This window comes from Phaseolus vulgaris, chromosome 2, assembly GCF_000499845.2.
Source record: "Phaseolus vulgaris cultivar G19833 chromosome 2, P. vulgaris v2.0, whole genome shotgun sequence".
Lineage (NCBI taxonomy): Eukaryota > Viridiplantae > Streptophyta > Magnoliopsida > Fabales > Fabaceae > Phaseolus > Phaseolus vulgaris.
In genome coordinates, this window is record NC_023758.2 from 48,661,695 (window position 1) to 48,681,578 (window position 19,884).

The 19,884-nt window shown below is 34.0% G+C and overlaps 2 protein-coding genes across 2 annotated transcripts; one reads left to right on the forward strand and one right to left on the reverse strand.

Annotated features, from left to right (window-relative positions):
• Positions 1–74: 74 nt before the first annotated feature.
• Positions 75–10,150, reverse strand: LOC137812958 (nuclear pore complex protein NUP155). Its single transcript, XM_068615218.1, has 13 exons — positions 9,776–10,150; positions 8,665–8,834; positions 7,932–8,058; positions 6,503–6,765; positions 4,670–6,320; positions 4,364–4,576; positions 3,975–4,222; positions 3,469–3,883; positions 3,107–3,297; positions 2,228–2,582; positions 930–1,148; positions 458–786; positions 75–331 (listed from the first exon to the last, which is right to left on the reverse strand). The coding sequence occupies exons 1-13, from the start codon at positions 9,935–9,937 to the stop codon at positions 214–216; spliced, it is 4,461 nt and encodes a 1,486-aa protein (XP_068471319.1). The 5' UTR covers positions 9,938–10,150; the 3' UTR covers positions 75–213.
• Positions 10,151–13,161: 3,011 nt separating this feature from the next.
• Positions 13,162–16,598, forward strand: LOC137812959 (E3 ubiquitin protein ligase RIE1-like). The gene is made up of 5 exons (XM_068615220.1): positions 13,162–13,797; positions 14,809–14,928; positions 15,488–15,620; positions 15,710–15,868; positions 16,108–16,598. Exons 1-5 carry the CDS (start codon positions 13,334–13,336, stop codon positions 16,267–16,269), a joined length of 1,038 nt encoding a protein of 345 aa, XP_068471321.1. The 5' UTR covers positions 13,162–13,333; the 3' UTR covers positions 16,270–16,598.
• Positions 16,599–19,884: the final 3,286 nt, after the last annotated feature.

Sequence of the window (19,884 nt, forward strand, 5' to 3'; positions counted from 1 at the left end):
TTTTGTTTGTTGGTGAAAAGTATTCTCATGAAACAGTTAGAATTATGAAACGTTTAAAGCTTAAATGCAGCTGATGATATTTCTAATTGATACACGAGATTGTATTAAAAAGAATCACATGATGACATCCCATGTGAAAAATTATAATCTTCTTATTTGAAAATAATTATATGATAAGAACAATTGATACAACACTATATATTGCAACAAACATCAAAATCGATCAAATGAATGTTGGCTTATAAACGATTCTTCAAGTTCTCTGAAACCTCGGTAGACGTGTTCTGTTTGGTTCTGTGGAAGGGCTAACCTCCGCACCTCAGTCATATACCTGTATCATGTGGAAAACTCAATCAGATCACAACTTCAACTGCACATAAACAGTGCATCTATACAATGAAGATTTGAGAAATCAGATAACAAAAATATGAATACATGAAAGTGTAAAGAAGAGAACCTGTTTGCAGCACTTGTGATCTTGTCCCGAATTCCTTGGCTGGCGACAGCACGTTCCGATGAGAATCCTCCACCTAGTATTAGAGAGGAATGCCCAGCAACACTGCTACCGATCCTTTGAGAATATACAGACATTGCCCACTCTCGAAGTACTACTAGAACCGATCTCAACATACGTAATCTAACACTAGGGGATGGCAAAATAGCTCCATTCGATAACAATTGGTCATATGCATTCAATACAGGTTCAGCTGCACCCTTACAAGCAGAAACAAGGGCTCTTGCAACATCTTCATCTCCAACAGCTTCGACCCCTGAATTCAACCTCTCCTACAGAAAGACATGAATTCGTATATAAGATAATTCAACCAAATCCTGCCTGACAGAACTGATAGGTGTTCAAGAGAGTATATATACAGAGGTACTCAAGTAGCATTTACAGTAAAAATCAATTAGTAAATAGGCAGATGTACCAGTCCAGCCTTCTCTAGGTGAAGACAAATAATGTCAAGGGGTAAAACAGCTCCATCACCAGGATAAAGGCGGGGCCCAACCCTTTTTAGTACTGAGCAAGCTTCAGCAATGCCCCCTCTTGATATAGCTTGATCAATAAGTCTAGCCCACGTCTCTCTGACAATGCTGCTGTTGGTGTCACCAGAATAATTGGCAAAGTACAGCATCTCCAGGCATATCTAAAGGAAAAGCAGGAAATGAAAAACTGTTAACAGGAGCTTTGATAAAGAAATTTCACAATATTAGGACAACCTTTTCAACAAAAATACTACAAAACAACACCCACAAAATCGCCCAGCAGTATAGTAGCAGATGCAACAAAATCTGTAATGGCTTTTTGGTTTGAAAATAGAGAAAGGATTTGCAGGAGAAAAGAGAAAAAAGGTCACAACTTCCCTGAATATAATTCTGTATCATTGGAAAGAAAAGAAATCATAAGTATATTTCACAGTTTGGTTATGCTAAAAAAAATAATCGGAAGAAAAAGGAGATGAACGGGAATGAATAAAGTTACTAGTTCCCGTAACATCATTGCTTTTAGAACTTGAACATAGCAGGTGGAAAAGGAATTTTAAAACTTAAATTTAATGAGAACCTCAAATCCTTTATTTTTCTTTCTTCAAAAATAATAACACGTCCTTCGCTTCCCTACTTCAACAAATTAACACTTACAAACAACTTGATCAGAATAATTGATAGAACACCAATTAATAGATTGATGAATAGCATTATTAAAGCACACAAAATACAGACAATACTGTGGTAGTTGTTGTCCCAGAGTCATACTCCTACAGCGAAGATTTTTCTGTCCAAGCTACAAGGAATCTCTACAAACATATCACTACTCTACTACTCCATCCATACTAATATTAATAAATAACTGATCCTAACTTCTACAACATCCAGCACAAAACAACGCATAACTCCTACCATGAACAATCAACATAACAGTTATTATATTATAGCACATGCCCTCTGCTGGAATATACTTCAAAGAGGGGCTGTTTCTTCCTTGGGCAAGGATCCCTTTCCTATACCAATGGAATCTCGGTTGCCATCAATATCTAGACACTAAAGCTCAAAAAAGACTTGTACTTATACCTAGTAGTTTTCATATCAAACTCTTAGAGATATTCTTCGAGTTCAAAATTAAAAATAATGTGAACAAGCAAAAGAGAAAAATCTAAAGTTGCACAAATCTAGCCCAAAATAAAATAAAAACAAATCAATAAATAGCGAAAAAAGATAATGGAAGTACCTCCCAGAGCCCAAGGGGAACAGCATATTCATTATACAACTGGGTAATGCTCTTCACATCTGAAGCTAGCTCTTTTGCCTTCTCTCTTGTAGCATTTACAATATCAACATCAGTAGAACTACCCTCAGGGATTACACCATTTTCGGTAGAACCTGATGTGCTAGGTAAAACATCAGACCTGGAAGCCATAGACTCCAGTTCTTCTTTGATTTTTATCTGGAACCGGAGAACTGCAAGCTTCCCTTCAAGCAAATCTAGGAACCCACTGTCAATGGAACTTCGACCAGAACCTAGTAACCCATCACTATTAGTTGCATTTTTGGCCTGTAGCACTGCATTACTTAGGTATTGACACCTGAATTGTACAAATTAAAAACTATAAGATATCCATGCAAGCATATAAAAACTAATTTAGTAATCCTGGTAGATTCCAGAGAGCGATGTAGAGGTCTTAAGTGGAAAAGGATATCAATTTGACACAAGTAAAATGCTGAATCTTGCTAGTACAGTCATGGACATGTTTGTGAATTTGAGTCATCACAAGCACATAAGAAACAAGAGTCACTTGAGAACAAATAGTGAATCAGGAATCAATTTCCATGTTCTATATACAAAGGTTAGATCAAGTGTCAGCTTTAGCTTTCAGTAAAGCTAAATGCAAGTTGAGCAAAATAAATCCATCTAGGAGATATAAATGGCTATAAAATTTCAGTGACTTAGAATTCACAATATGAGAACAACTATGCTGTAAGGGTTCACTCTATGTATGGTTGTCTATCTCAACCAGGTTTGCAGCAATAAAGTGGCAAACTACTCGGAAGTTTCAAAGGAAACGAGAGAAGAGATAGTAATGACAAGGAAAGCAAGAATTTGATTAACCTCTGTTCGAGGGTAGGAACTCCATCAATAGAACGCCTTTCAGCAAGTCTAAGAAGTGCATGAGCTGCAAGCATATGTTGGCGTTTCAAGACATAATATCGTGCCAGAAGTTCATAGTACTTGACTTGATTAGTTGACATTGGTGCTCCCGATTGCCCCATTGGAGAAGTTGTCGCAGTGACAGCACGAACCTAGCAGATCCAGAAAAACAAAAGACTAAAATTTCAAAGAAATAATGTGAGAAGTATTGCATGCAGGCAAAACATATAGAGCCAAAATTATAATACACAATATTTGAACATTTTGACCTAATAAACAGCAGTCATCAATTAGTTATTGGGGAGAAAGAGCTAATAGACAACCTCATGTATAGGTTTACGACCAGCACTTTGCAAAAATGGCAATAGGTCAGGACCCCCATACTCTAGCAATTCATTTTCAAGACCTAGATCAATCATAGCCTGGTAAAGATACTCATGGAAAATTCTGTCAGGAGATTGGACACCCAGCTGAACAATTTGACATATATATTTCTTCCTTGAGGATGGATCAAGAGCAGATTGTGAAACAGTTGATCTAATGGGAGAGCCAAATTCCTTCTGCAAGGTGTCACCTTTCAGAGATCGCAAAGCATTGATAATTATCTCATAACACTGCTCACGGCGAGCAAGTGCTTGTTCTCTGACAGGTGCATCAATTTCATCATTATAAGCATCACCTGCAGGGTCAAGAGCCTGTGCCTTTTGAAGAGGTAAGCGCACTACGGCTTCATAAAATCTGCAACAGGCAAGACAATCTGACTGTCAGATTAAAGGCTTAATAATCCATAGGCCATGAAAATGGAGAGCACAAGAAAGAAAGGATATACCTTAAATCCTCAAAACGCTTGCAAACAGTTCGTAAGTCTACAGATTCTGGAACTTTACTCAACGAATTAAATGCTTCCCTCGCAAGATTCTCCTTATCTTCGGAATCTATAGTCGTAGCAGCTCTCTCCAGAGCTTCCACGGCTAAGAAGAATTTGTAATCAGACTCCTTATAGTAACTTGGACAGCCATCTCGCAGTCTCCTACTAATGTCATCTACAGTCCCCCTGCCATCAGGACCAGTATAATACTGGAGTAGAGAATGTAGTTTAGGAAACTAATTATTATAGAAGATACAAAACTTTATTTAAGAAAAATAATGAAAACACCATTAATGAGTAAACTTCTTGTAGATGAGATCTCCTTCATGGCTCCCAAAACAGGGTTTTACCTCCATGAGAGCAGATATAAGTCTTGTAGCAAGTTGGTCACCCTCCTCAGAACAAACTAGTTGATGAAATGTCAACTGAACTAATGTTTGTTGAAGGCTAGAGTCAAATCCATGAATTAATCGAGTCACATGATGCTGTGAAAGAAGTTGAAGCAAAAATAGGGCTTCGCCAGATCTAAGGAGCAACTGCCTAATGCACTCCATTGCTCTCACCTGTAGTAGCACAACAACCCCAAGTGAGAAGAAACTAAACTAACAACTTACAAAACATACCACATATGCAAACATTTAAATAAGTAGGCCCACCTCCATGGCAGCTAATTCAGCAGGACTATAAGGCAACCTTTGCCTTTTATTAGTTGTTCTGTTACCATTGGACTCCATATTTCTGGAATAAGCACCAAATAAGTTTCTGACCATATTGCGATCACCAGCACCTAGTGTCGAACCATTACCATACAGAATGGAACCGCTCAGATCTCCTAATCCTGCTACACAGCCGTAAAGTCCCCTCCTCTGGTTCCTTCTTGATCTTAAGAATTTCTCCAACGATCGGAGTTTCTGTTCAAGGACTTGCATTGCCCCAACAGAGAGTCTGCACACAACTACCCCATTTTCAGTTAGGGCACCTGAAGGACCTAAGTTGCCTTTTACAACCATTACAGGAAGTTCCCACAGGGGAAAAAGTAATCTAGATGAACACAAACACAGCCCTTCATGTGCAGCTGAAAAAACAGGCTCAGCTTCCTGAACAACCTGGCCCATGCTAAATCCACCAGCAGCACTTCTTGTGTTTGATAATGCATTACTACCTTCAAGTTGTGGCATACCAACAACTCTTGGGTCCTCAAAAGCTTCAGCTGCTTTCTCAGCAATAACGTTGCTGATAAGGTTTTCAGAATGCACTACTCTTGCAGCTAGCATTAAACACATTGCAGCAGCCTCACCTGCACCAAAACGATTGAAGAAATCTTCTAAAACTGACCTAGGAGTGTTGGATTCCAATAGCCGCCTTAGAATGTCCAGTGGCCTGTTAAAAGCAATTTCCATCATGCCCATGGTGCTGAAGACAACAATCCTTCTTCTTGGCAGTATATGTTGGGTTGAGAGATCTCCCCTAGCCCAGAGTTTGCCAGACACCTTTTCACATGATTCCATAGAGCTCTCATAACCACCAAATTCAATTTCTGAATATAGAGACTGCACAGTAGCTGCAGTATCTGGCAATGGTAACACATCTGCCACTGAAAGCATTCGTCCTTCAACTGGTAAAGAAGATACAGACTCCCGTAATGCCCGGGAACTCCTGGTACCTGTTCCTAAATTACCTGATGGCAGTGACTGTGTGCTTGAATCCCTATTCAAAACAAGAAGTGAAGGCATGGTCGAAGATGATGCATCAGATAGGATAAGAGTTCCAGCAGAATAATAAGATGCCTCAATTTTCAGGGAGAGATCCTCATTCTGGGGTCTACCACCAAGAGCCATTGCTCCAAATGTTAGACCTCCACTAACACCCCAAGGAGGAGCAGGCCTTGTAGTGACAACCTTTAAACAGCTAGGCTTGTGATGATTGGTGTTAAATCCAGTCAAGCTTCCACTAGAAGGAGAGGTAGATAGGTACATCCTTCTACCATCTGATAAAACAGCAACAAGATGTAGCCACTTTGATTCAAGTGTAGATAAAGGTGAGATGCAAACAATAGATGGCTTTGGAGATCGACTTGAGACTCTTGATCCTGTTGATTGTCTAGCTCCATAATGTGCATCCCTCTGATTGACAAGATTTTTTTCTTCAGCTACTTTCTTTAACGGCCCGTCACCATTTGGTCCTATAACATAAACTTGAATCTTCATCTCTTCAGTCCGTGCATACAGTATTTGTCTCTCACTGTCGAAAACCATTTCAACGATGGCGTCAACAGCTCCAAAATTGAATACATTTGGTATAACCCATCTGCAAATAACACGTAATATTAAATTACTAAGGAATTAACAAGACATTATTAGCTATAAAAATCAGGTAACTTTATATACCGTTTAGAAAATGGCATATACAATCAATGATTGTAAAAAATCATTTTGCAATCAAGCATGAATGTCAATAACTTGTAGATAAAAAATTACTAAAAAAAGTACCTCGAAATTACACTTCCAAAACCAGCAGTGATGCAGATTTTCCGGCAGCGTTTTTGCCATCCAGAGCCAGTTGAATAAAGAACCTCATATATGTGGCCATCCCGACCAGCAAGAAAAATGCGACCCTTGTCAGTACATGCTACACAAGTCATTGTAACCCCATCAGATGATATTGTATGCTCTGGCAAAGGCTGCAATGTAACTTCTGCGAACGGATCTGAGCCATCTGCTCCTCCAGAGCAACAAACTCCAACTAAAATTAACTAATAAAAAGAGTGGGGTAAGAAACAATACTTCTCCCACAAGGAGTTCTGGAAAGAACATACTGCAAATCATTCATAGGGAACTTATCATACAAAACCCTTTTATAGAATAAGATTATAGCAGGTCCCAGAAAACTGATACAGTATTAAAAAACTTAGCAGCAAAAATAGAATATCTAACTAACAAAACCACAACACAGATTTATACGGACATCTTCTAAAATGAACTGTCATAAAATGAAAAAAAATAACACACAATGAAAAAACTGCATTTGACTTGATATTTAATAAGACAAATTCAGACACTACTCCAATGACAGCATCCTGCTTAATTTTTCATGATTTGTTCCAATCACATGTGATAGTGACAAGATTCCAGGATACATACCCACCCTTTGAGAAATGGTGATAGGTAGTAAATTAACAACTTTATCATGCAAGTTGTAAAACAACAAGCACACAATGCAAATTTCAACTATTAAATAACCACTTTTGTTATTGACAAACTGTACCAAAGGCAAGATTCTCATGACACTCAAACCAAAGAACTTTAAAACCAAAATTTCCTAAAGCTCAGGAAGTTACATTTTTGCTCAAACGAAGGCACATCTAGATTGATAGAGGCTAAATCAAAATTCTATTGAGCAAACCTGAAGAAGAAAAGCACTTGACCACCAAATAACTTTAACATGAATAAAAGAATATTATATAAAGACCTTATTGACTGAGCCATACAAATTCTCCAACTGCTTAGCAACATGGACTGGAATAGAAAAGAAGAGGTAAATAATTCAGAAGGCTAACCAAACTTGTTATGATCTTTATGAATGCTACTGGAAAAGTTTAAGGAAAGCAGCTAACTTTTGTACCAGTTACCAGGCTACCAGCAAACCAAGAAGATACTATTCAAACCACCCACAGAGAGAGAACCACATAAAACCATGTTGAAACAATTGAACAACAATTCAGAAACATTTAATTAAATGATTCAGAAAGGGAAGAAGATACTGTACTACAAGGAAAAAACAAAATGAACAGTATTTGATCAGAAAAAACAGCACACAGGACATCGTTTAGGCAAAAAACATAAAGAACTAGTTCTTGAGTACAATATTTGAGTCCACAAGTCCTGGGAAAATCAATAAAATATAAAATGGTTATACTACCTCAACAGGTGTTGCCAAAACTAAAAGATATTGGATGGCTTCAACAAAAACACCAGGTTTTGATTTTGCAAGACCAACTGCACAAATGGCTTGCTCCTCCCCACTAAATTCAGGACATTGGCCATCCCTATGGAAGTAACAATGTTATGTTAGAAGTAATCCATCACATGTATATGACTTCTAGTAAATAGCTCTAATTTTTTTAGAATAAGTAACAACTAAACAAACATCTATTTCCCCTGCGATCATCCCTTACCAATTTTTTGTACATTAACAGTTTCACAGTCAAAATAACTATAGAACAGTTGCTGTACTTCAAAAAAATCTAGCATAAACAGAAACTTCAAGAAAATAAATGCATACAAAGTTTATCTTTATACATTTAGCACCCACAAATCTTTTCGAAAAGCTTTGTCTATGTTGTCCCAGTAAACTATTGAAGAGGACCATCATTTTTAATAATACTCCATGCAATGTCATAGATGTAAAGCATTGAAAAGGTGAAATAAATAAAAAAGGGAAAATAACATTTTTTTAATATGGTCAGAGGGAATAGATCTCTAATAAATATGAATTCCTTCCATTGCTTCAATGTCTGCCAAATAAAAAAGGTAGGAAGCAACTACATACCAAGAAAATCTAAAAAGACAGCTATCATTCCAAAAATGAGTTAAGCAAATGTCTAATCTCTTATCTAAATTATAACTTTCTTACTCATCCACATGGAACTTACCACTTGTCAAAACGCCAAAGAAACAATGAATTGTCCACAGACGCCCATGCCCTCCGTATTTCTGGAAATATTCCACAAAAAGCAGTTCCTTCCCCACCAGCTGCATTGTATCTTTCGATGAGCACAGGAGGCAACTCCCAGGTATTCACTACCTCAACGGAAGGGGGCCACTGAAATGACATTAAATAACATCATTAGATGGAAAGACTAAATGAACCATCAGTTCATTAAATATGCTAACAAACATACCCACAATCTTAAAAACAGTCCATGACCATAACATCATGGTTTTTAAGGGTCAACCACAACACAACTACAGTTATGGCAGCATCAGCCACATTTGTCTACGGCAATATCAAGAAACGCAACAAACCACAACCATAACTGCAATTTAAAACCTTGACCACATCCAAATCCATATTGTCATTTTAATATTCCTCTCCTCTATAATATCTCCAAATATCAAATAGCCATTTCATTCTAAAACCAGTTATCCATTTATTAATTTTTCAGAAATTACACTAATTCTCCCTAAGGTTTCTTGAGATTGCACATGATTCCCCTACTTTTTTTAACATTTACTGCAAAGTCACTCACAAGGGTACACACGGTATGCTGTTTTTCAGCAAGGAGGGTAGGTATAATGTATAAAAGGCATTAGTATACTGTTTTTCAAACAGCTAGAGGGGTTAATATAGGGAGCAAATAAAGGGAAGGGTATCAATAGAAAGTTGGGCGAAAGCTCAGGGGGAAGTTTAGTGCAACTTGCCTTTCTTCTTTTCTCCAATTTACCGTGCCCTTCTTACTAGGAGGTATTGGGCACTGAATAATGTAAAACCTATCCCTCGTATTTAACCATTTCCAAATAAATATGACTTTTTCATGTGAAGCGAAAATAAAGCAGTTCATAAGGCTTGCTTCACATGTCTACATTAATAAATGTTGAATTTAGCCCTCCCCCTCCCGTACATTATTCTGGGTATGCTCACACTGGGGATTCCTAAGCCTAATAGCTCAATTTTAACGAAAAAAAATGGATAAACGAAAGACCAATCAGAGAGACCCAACAACGAGAAAAACAATTACGAGCCCTAAAATTTTGGGAAGATACCTCTCGGGGGTGAGTGGAATAAGGGTGGCTGGTGTATCTGGAAGCTTCTAGAGCTTCTTCGAGGTCGAGCTGAGAGGAAACTTCGCGACCAATGCGATCGCTGACAACAAGCCCCGCATTCGTGACATCGCGCATCACAATCTCATCTTCCCACGACATCATTCGGTAGAAGCTTAATCTGAATTTGGGAATGAAATTCAAAACCCTCTTTCGTTTGTGGCTTTTCCGAGAATCAAACGGAAAATGAAAATTGAAAATTGGCGGAAAAGAAAAAGTTTTTGCAGTGAAGAGAAGAGAAGAGAAGAGAGGAGTGAGAAAAATGTAGGGTTTTGGGGAGGCTTTCGTAAATTGATAGTGGCGGGCAAACACTTTCGTTTTCTGACCAATGCAAAATCAAAAAATAAACAAATAATTTTAGGGTATATTATTAATTAATTATTAATTAATTATTTAGCCAGTACAGTGAAAATCAATTTAAAAATCAGCTCCTGTTTTGAAAAAAGCTTCGATTTTAATCTCTATAGGTTTTAACGATACAAACTGTAACCTAAAAATAGTACATATTTCTTTAGTTTAATTTCTAAAAAATAAATAAATTTCAGTTGATATATGCAATTGTACAAGGACTAAAACTTTAATTTTTCATTCAAAATCCGATCTTAAAAGAGTGACACTTTTATTACTCAATCAATTAATTTAATATTTAAATATATTTTGTCATTATAATATATATATATGATGTTATTTAAACATTTATTAAGCCGTGTGTGACAAAATAATTTGATAACGATAATAATAATTTGATAAGGAGAAAAAATTCTCCTTATAATAGATTTTATTATTTTGATAAATTTAAAAATTAAATTTAACTTTAATTCAACTTTATAGACTCAGCATATAAAATAAGATTTATAATTATTATATATTATAAAATATTTTTATCACTAATAGATATAGGACATTCACTGATTTTGAACAGAAAAAGTGATTAATCAAGTTCAAGAACGAGTTTTACGACAAATCTTATAAAAAACTTTAAAAGTTCTAAATAGTTGCTTCAAGAGTTAGATTTATATAGTGTTAGTACTAATATTAGCATGTTTGTAAGGATGAAATAAATGAATAAATATTAATCTTTCTATTATAAAATAGAGTATAGGCTTATTTTTTTTATAAAAATAAATTAAGATATTTTGATAGTAACCATTGGTGTAGAAGAAGTTAGTAAAAGTAAAATTATCCATGAACATTGAGTAGTATGATACCGAACTCAAAATTGTAAATACAAACCGTACAATATTTTAAAAAATATTATGTATATTTCTTGAAAAATATTTTTTTAATTTAATAATTTTATTTTAGATTAAAATGTATGTAATTGCGGGAATTTTCTTATACTACACACTTTTTTTTTTTGGATCATGGTCATATTCATTCTCCACTTTAGAAAAAAGTAAAAAAAGTAAAATGTTGATAAAAGAACTTGAGGTTGAGTATATTTTATATAACTAGTGTAACAGCATGAGTTATATGCTACACTTAATTTATAAAAATTTATGTTATTGTAACATTTTCTTCTATTCTAAAGTATGTTAATTCCAGTGAATTTTGAAAATTATAAACTTAATTAGAATTTGTTTTTGACGTTGATAGACTTAATTTTAATATCTACACGTTTTGATTGATGCAACTGGAACCGATTAACATTGTGTTTCTTGTTTTACTTGTTAAAATATTTATAATTTACTTTGTATTTTTTATAAACTATAATTGACTTATTCTTAAAACCTATAATTATATACAACTCACACAAACTCAATTTGTTAAACCTATAGATAATATTTTTTATCAGCGATAAATAAATAGATATAAATAGGTGACTAAATTCTTATATAAGAAATAAGAAGAAAAATAAGATAAAATTTAAACATTTTAACCTTCTAACAAAAGCTACTAATTCAAAAAACAACACAATCAAATAAGTCTATATTTGAGAATAATCAGAGAACAACAACACAACATACACACCGAAAGATATAAAAACATAATCATATCATCAAACATAACTTTCAAAATTAGAAGATTTTTTTAAAATTTATTTTACAAATAACATACCTAAATTTACCAAAAACTCAACAAAAAAAATAGTAAAAATTCATTTTCACAACACTATTGCTTATGCTTGTAATCTCTCTACTATAACATAAGAGACAAATGCTCGTGGTGCATATATCTCCTTATTCAATTAACGAAAACTTAAAATCACCAACTTTTTTCTTTATAAAACAAAGAATTAGCAATACATAGATAAAAAAAATAGACATTATGTTTAAAATTTTATAAATACAAAAAATTTAAAGCACCAATCATGATAACTGATTTCTTATATCATAATAATAACTGATTTCTCATAGGCTTAACCCGTAAGTTGATAAACTTCAAAGTGCAACATTTTAAATAAACAAGTTACACGATTAAAAAAAAAAGAAAAAAGTTTCATTTGAAGTGATAGATTTTAGTTTAGTATACATTAGTTTAATACATCTTATATGAATAAGTCAAAGTACTTTTTTTTTTAAATTAATAATTTTATAATTTTGGATTATTATTTGACTTCACCCATCGACCAGTTTATTAAAAAGCCTTTATAAATTATATACAAACTTAAAGAATATTATTTCACATTCTTAAAATTCACACCTAACTACAATTTTTCGTTCAATTAACTAAATGTTTTATAAACATATTTTAATATTGTGTATTGAACTAATATTTGTGAATTTAGCATTTATAATATCTTGAAAACACACTAGAATCGCTAAAATATACACACTTACACAATAGACCCGAAGATACATACAACATACATTTATATATTATATAATTATAATTATATAAAGATGTTTCAAAATATTAGCTTTTTAATTTTTTTTAATCATAACAAAAATTTATATAACAAGTTTTAGTTTTTAAAAAATTAATGTATTTTTTTTTAAAATTGTGTTAGAACAGTGTATTGAAATTATTAAAAATCCAATAAATATTTTTTAAATTAGACATTTCATCAATATGTGTCGTACGAGCATTGGTGTCCAATATGTCTATCCGATATGACACATCAAGAAGAGTGTCTGAACCTCATAAATCATAACTTTAACATTTTATTTATTTATTCGGAAAATGGATAATCATGTTAATTAAATAATTACACGATTACTTTTATTGAATGAATTCATATTTTAATTTTAGGTAGAGTGTAGACTTGCTTAAAATTTAAACCTAATCAAATTAGGAAGAAATAAAATAGGCATAACAAAATTGATAGTGTTTTATGAAGTGTTAACGGATCCACGTAAACATAAAATCATAAACATAAAAACACAAACATGACAAACAAATTTAATTTTTGAACCACCAAACCAATAGCATAATCATAGAAAATTCAAGGTCAACTAAAATACTTGAACAACAAGAACAAGAAAACCCTCTGTATTACCCGTTTTCGCTTTGTCGTTTCAACTTTCAGTCATGCGTTTCTCTCTCTAGCCATCAATCATCATGTCATCGCCAAACGCCGCCCCTCAGCCCCACGCGCCGCTCCTTCTCCCGCGACCCGATGCCGCCGCGGCCCGTCTCCCTGTCCTCGCGCTCCTCCTAGGCCGCCGCGGCCACTCCGCCGTCGTCCGGGAGACTGCGGCCCGTGAGCTCGAGGAGCGCCGCGCCGACTGGACGTACTCGAAGCCAGTGGTGGCGCTCGACGTGACGTGGAACATGGCCTTCGTGGTGGTCTCGGTGGTGATGCTCGCCTGCACCGTCAAGGAGAAGCCCAACATGCCGATCCGGTGGTGGATCTGCGGCTACGCGCTGCAGTGCCTCGTCCACGTTGCGCTGGTGTGGCTCGAGTACCGGAGGAGGAGCGACGTCCCCCGGGACGAAGAGTCCGGCGGCCACCTCGATTACGATGACGTCAACGACAGCGACGAGGAGGATGTTGGATCCTCCGAGAGTTACTTTTCCACTGGGTGCGTTCAGTTTCCTTTCAATTCAATAGCTGAATTTCAATTATAAACACGCTAATTTGTTAGTTTTTGGTTTTCATGGGTTTAGATTAATAGTTTGTGTATAGTACCATAGGTTTTCTAGATGTTAGACTCAATGCAATTATGAATAGTTTTGCAATATTTCAATTAACAGTTATATCTGTACGTATACGCAATTATGGCTACCAAGGCTGGTCCAATTAGTTAGAATAGGACTCATATCCTATTAGAAGCGAGTTTGAATCTTGCTGTTGAGGACAGTGCCGGTGAATATCTTTCTATCTGTATGTATGTATGTATGTATGCATCTTTCTATCTATATGTATGTATGTATGCATCTTTCTATCTATATGTATGTATGTATGTATGCATCTTTCTATCTATATGTATATATGTATGTATGCATCTTTGTCGATGTTAGGTTTGTCTTGACCTTGGTAAGTTCTTGTGACACAACATACCTAAACTTGCTAAAGAACTATTGTATCACCTTGGTGCGAGAGGCTTATTGGGTAGCGAAGGTACGAGGGAGGGTAATTGTAGGCAGCCTTATTGCATAACAAAGAGGCTGTCCAGATTGGAGCCTATGACCAACTGGATATTGTGAAATCTTTATTGTTCCTAAAGGGGAATACTAAGGCATGTTGCTAATTTGAATACGCAAGGAATCCCTCTACTTTTCTATCCTGATATGTGAACCAAGTTCTTGCTAGATTTAGTTGCTTCAAAAGTTAATGTGACTTAGATGATACTAGAATGTTGTAGTTATAGATGATGTATGGATGAAACCATTTTGGTATAGAAGCTGTGCTCCAATTTATGTAATGTGATGACTAACTGTTGGATTACTCACTATGGGAAAAGAAAATTAAATGTCTTTTACTGTACGAGGGCCTTTGCTACTATATTGATTTTCATCATATTGTTTGGTTTATTATTATATACTTTGTTATATTTTGCTTGACTAGGTATACTGATTTTGATTATCTCCAGATTCACAAAACGATGCACATCATTGAATACCATGGTTTCGTTACTTTGGTGGATGGTGGGTTTTTACTGGGTTGTCTCTGGTGGTGATGTTCTTCTGCAAGATGCTCCACGTTTGTACTGGTAAGTAAGACTTTATTTAAACTGAATTTCAAGAATAATGCTTTTAATTTAACTTTTTAACCCTTTAATTGAATTGACACGACATGCATAAAAACAATATTTTCTCTTGCATTAATAATGTACATACATGTATGAGAATATTTTTCCTGCAAAAGAGGTATTTCTTGATTTTTCATTCAAAAATTTACAAAAGAAACTCTCCTATTTATTTATTTTATCTAAGAAGGATATGTTTATTTTAAAGTTATTAATGAAAATTACTAATAACCATGCTTATTTTATTAATGCATAAAGTTATGGCCTTTGTTTTTCTTATCCAATTACTTAATCTATCCTATTGTTTTTGTGAAAATAGTCCCCGATATTTAAAACATTAAATATAGACCAAAGCAAATGATAAATAATCTTTCTTTAAAAAAAGTAATTACAAAGGAGTTTTTTTAATTATTTTTGTTTGTTATATTGCTTTTATTTTGTTGACAAAAATTGGTTGATTGCATGATGAATTAGGCAATTATTTTGATATTCAATCTCTTCTTCTTTGGATTTGTATGTACAGGTTGGCTGTTGTCTTTCTTGCATTTGATGTCTTCTTTGCCATCTTTTGTGTTGTCTTGGCATGCTTGATTGGAATTGCCCTCTGTTGTTGTTTACCCTGTATTATTGCCATTCTCTATGCTGTTGCAGGACAGGTACGTGTTTCTCTTTTTTTAATTATAAATTTTCACATTCAAATATTTGTTGGCTTTCAATCTCATTGCCTGATTTCATGAGACTATAGGAGGGTGCATCGGAATCGGACCTCAGTGTACTTCCGAAATTCAGATTTCAAATGATAAGCAATGAAGAAACACCTAGTAAGGGAGGTGGATCAATGATTCCTGTGGAGACCATCAATGGTTACTCAGTGAATGAACGAATACTTTCACCCGATGATGCAGTATGTTTTACTCGACTGAACTAACTTTTCAGCCTTAAAAGTAGTTAATCATTTCTGCGAGATGGTTCCTTTAACTTCTATTTTGGTCACTGCATATAAAGATTCATGCTGTAGTTTCATGAGTTCTTTTTGTGAATTTATGGTTGTTCAAAAAGGAAAAATATGTAATTTGTACATTGCCATAATAACATTCAAAAGATTTATGAAAGTAATTAATCAAAATTCTTTTTTCTTTTCAGGAATGTTGTATATGCATATCTTCTTATGAGGATGGAGCAGAACTTCATGTTCTTCCATGTAACCATCATTTCCATTCTACATGTATAGTGAAATGGCTAAAGATGAATGCAACTTGTCCTCTTTGCAAGTTCAATATTCTGAAGGGAAATGAACAGGTGTGACAGAATACTAAAGAAGACCTAAAATATAATTTCAAGCTGAGCTTAACTGTAAAATAGCTCATGGTTTTCAACTGCTGATGTGTATATGTAGATAATGTCAAGACATTAAAGAATGTAACTTCTTCCTATTTGCTCGGTTTAGCTGTCATTGTTTTAACTGCTTCTGTAGAGAAAATATAGGTAAGGAGGAAAGCTGCTTAGAGAGGAGATATAGTATTCTGTTTTGAATAATTTGTCCTTTGTTTGTAATTTGAAAGCTGTCCTATTTAACAATGGAAAGTGTGTGAGTCTAATTTCCAACTTATTTCATGAACTGGTTTATGGATTTTTCTATTTGGTTTTTAGTTGAAGCAAAGATGATTTCTTTATTTTTAAATGGTTCAAGCTATACTATAGATGTCGCTTTTCAAACCTTAATATTTGGAAGACTTCGGTGTTCAGGCAGTAGGATAACGGTGCTAAGGGGGGAGACTGAACCATATCTCCCACAACGTGTTTAGTTAGAATTGACTTTCCTATCGTTGATGAGATGTGCTTTAAAGAATAAAGCTTACGTATAATTGTTCTTTCTTCATTGAAGAAATACAAGGGTTTAAAGGTTTTCTACCTGTGGTTAACTTTATGTTGAGCAATCTTATTAAACCTAGGGTTAACTCGTAAATCTTTACAAGTTTAAGAGTCTACGGTAGGATCATGAGTTGACTTGTGTTTTTAAGTAAATTTGCAGTAGACTCGGTCAAACTTAATAAACTCGGTGTAGAGTAACAAGTTCGAGGTTGAGTCACTGCATGTAGAAAAAAAAAACTCAAAACAGTTCACAAGTTGCATTCACATTCTCATCTTCATCATTGTCGTTGTTTTCCTCGCCTTACTTCGTCGCACGCCTCATAGTGTTGCATTGCACACCTCTTCCTAGGTTTTGTGTTTCTCTTTCATAGGGTTTAGTAAATTAGGTTATGACATATTAGGTTATGACATATTGAATTTAAGGTTAGGGATTTTAAAATTGAGTTGGAGCTTTTTAGCTGATTAGGTTTAAGGTGATTTTTAGATTGAGTTTAAAAATTTTTGGGCACATTGAGAATTTTTTGGCAAATTGGGAATTTTTGGGTTGATCATGATTTTTTTTTTTAAAATTTTTTGTATGAAGTAGACTCTTATGAATCTACCAGTTGGGTTTATAGACCTCCCACAAATCTGATAACCTTGATATTGAGGTTTCCAATTGTCTAGGTTTAGGTTTTTCAAATGAAACCAAATACATTCATTAAAGTCGTTAAGGTAAGAAGCGTTTATCACTTTGATTGTGTTGATGTTTCAATTTTTAGTTGGTTTATCTTAATAGATAGGATTGTAATAGAAGACCGCATGTTGTCTCATAACCATGTGCAAATGGTGTGTTTCAAGTTGTATTATACGTTTTTTCTCCTTGTATCTTATGAGACAAAATGGATGAGGTATCTTATGTGGGACCAGATGAGGGTAACATGAATTTTTGTGTCTTTCTAACAAAATTTCAGAACGATCCACTATTGACGACAAGAGCCCACTTACATTTGGAACATTGATGTGCGTGAATCAACCAACCTTGTCATTCATCCATGTCATGGCTTAGGTGTGTTGACAATGGTGATATCTTTAAAACTGAATTTTATGTTTTAAACATTTTGTTGAAAATAAAAATTTAGTGTCTTTTCATATTTATAATGGTAGGGATGATGATGAGTTTTTGTAAGAAACACCTGATTTTTTTTTTAAGAAACATCTATCATTTGAAGTGAACACGTCTTTCTAAATGATATATTTCTTAAATAATGTGTCTGGGTCAAATACATTTATTAAATAATGACACTTGTAGAGTTACGTATAAGTGAAGTGTCAAATTCAATAAATATTTGTTGAATTTTTAATAATTCTAACATAATTGAAAAGAAAAAATACATTAATTTTTTAAAAACTCAAATTTATTGTATAAATTTTTATTATGATTATAAAAATAAGAGACAAATAATTTTGAACGAACCATAAAAAATAAATTTATGTTACAAAAATAACTGAAACATATTTGTGCACTTAAATTTTTATTGTCAAATTATATAATTAATAACTATATAATACATAGATTTTTGTTCATGTGTCTTACATTTTAGAAACGATATGTATATATGTAACCATGTTGGTATCAGTTTGTGTTGGTATCAGTTTGTGTCCTTATTTGATTCAAATCCGCCTATAAGTAAGTTGTTAATGTGTTTTTTGAAACTAAACTTATTACTTTGTTTATTATTAGACCTATTAGTGTGCCTGTAACTGGACAATGAAGTTTTGATGCAGTCCTCTTCAACTTGGGAAGGATTCATCATTTCAATGAAGATTTTAAAGTTAAACATCCATTCAAAATCACTCATGCTACTTGTTTAATTTATAGTTAAAAATAAGTGCATGAATGATTCATCACTTACCCTCTGTTTGTTTCCCACAATTTATTGTTTATACAGATTAGAGAGTGATGAAAGCACAAAAAACAAGAAAAAAAAAACAAGAAAAACGAGAAGAATGTATATTTATAATCTTTTTGTGTTGTGAACCAAAGATTTACGAAGAAACACCGACGTAATCAATTGTGATTTTGATTATGTATAAGAATGTAATATATTTTATCTCAATTTACTTAGGAAAATTAATGCTGTTTTTATTTTATCTCATACTAAAATCACGTATTTTTCAGTGTAAAAACTGAAAACGTTTAAATATTTATAGGAACTATTTCTTTTTAAATATTTGAAGGGATGCTTTATACAAATGAGAAAGGGAAAACAACAACCAACAGAAGGGAGTTTTTTCCTGTACGTTTACGTTTTTCATCCTGCACCCGTACAATATTATGCATAGACAATTATTTTTATTATTTTTTAAAAACCCTAAAACACATTACTCACATTTTTTTTCTTTTTTCTTACGCACACCACAAACTTACATTTTTTCCATTTCTTTCTCTTTCTTTGCACACGACGACTTTATTTCATCACACAAGAATTATGAGGCGAGTTTCGCTTGGTGGTATCTCTAGTGATTTGGTAGTGTCTCTTCATCTTATTCCTATTGTTTTTGTTTTCCAAAATAGTTAATTTACAACATAATTTTATAGATAAGTGTGTCCATAAGTTATCTGTATTGAATTGCATTATGGATCCACCAACACTTAAGCAAAAAAAATTCCATTATGGATTCACCAATCTATAACTAAAAAACTGTTTATGGATATAACAATCAGTAAATCAACAAATTGCTTCCAAAACACCCCTTCATTCAGAAAATTATAAAGTTTTACTTACGAAATGACCAATTCATAAATCATATTTTCACTTCCAGATTGATCAATCTGTAGCATAATTCCAGATCCTGATTTCTAGGAACCTAAAAGCACCATAACTACCCAACCTCTTAAAAAACTCAATTCTTACCTCTAAAAGCTAATTAATACTTTGACAATACAACCTACTCCTCCACCTTGTTCCACGGAGCTGAAATGAGCTTCCACCAACGCCACCAACGAACGGAGAAGAAGAAAAGTGGCAAAACAACTCATCCCTAATGTGCTTTTCAAATAAAAAG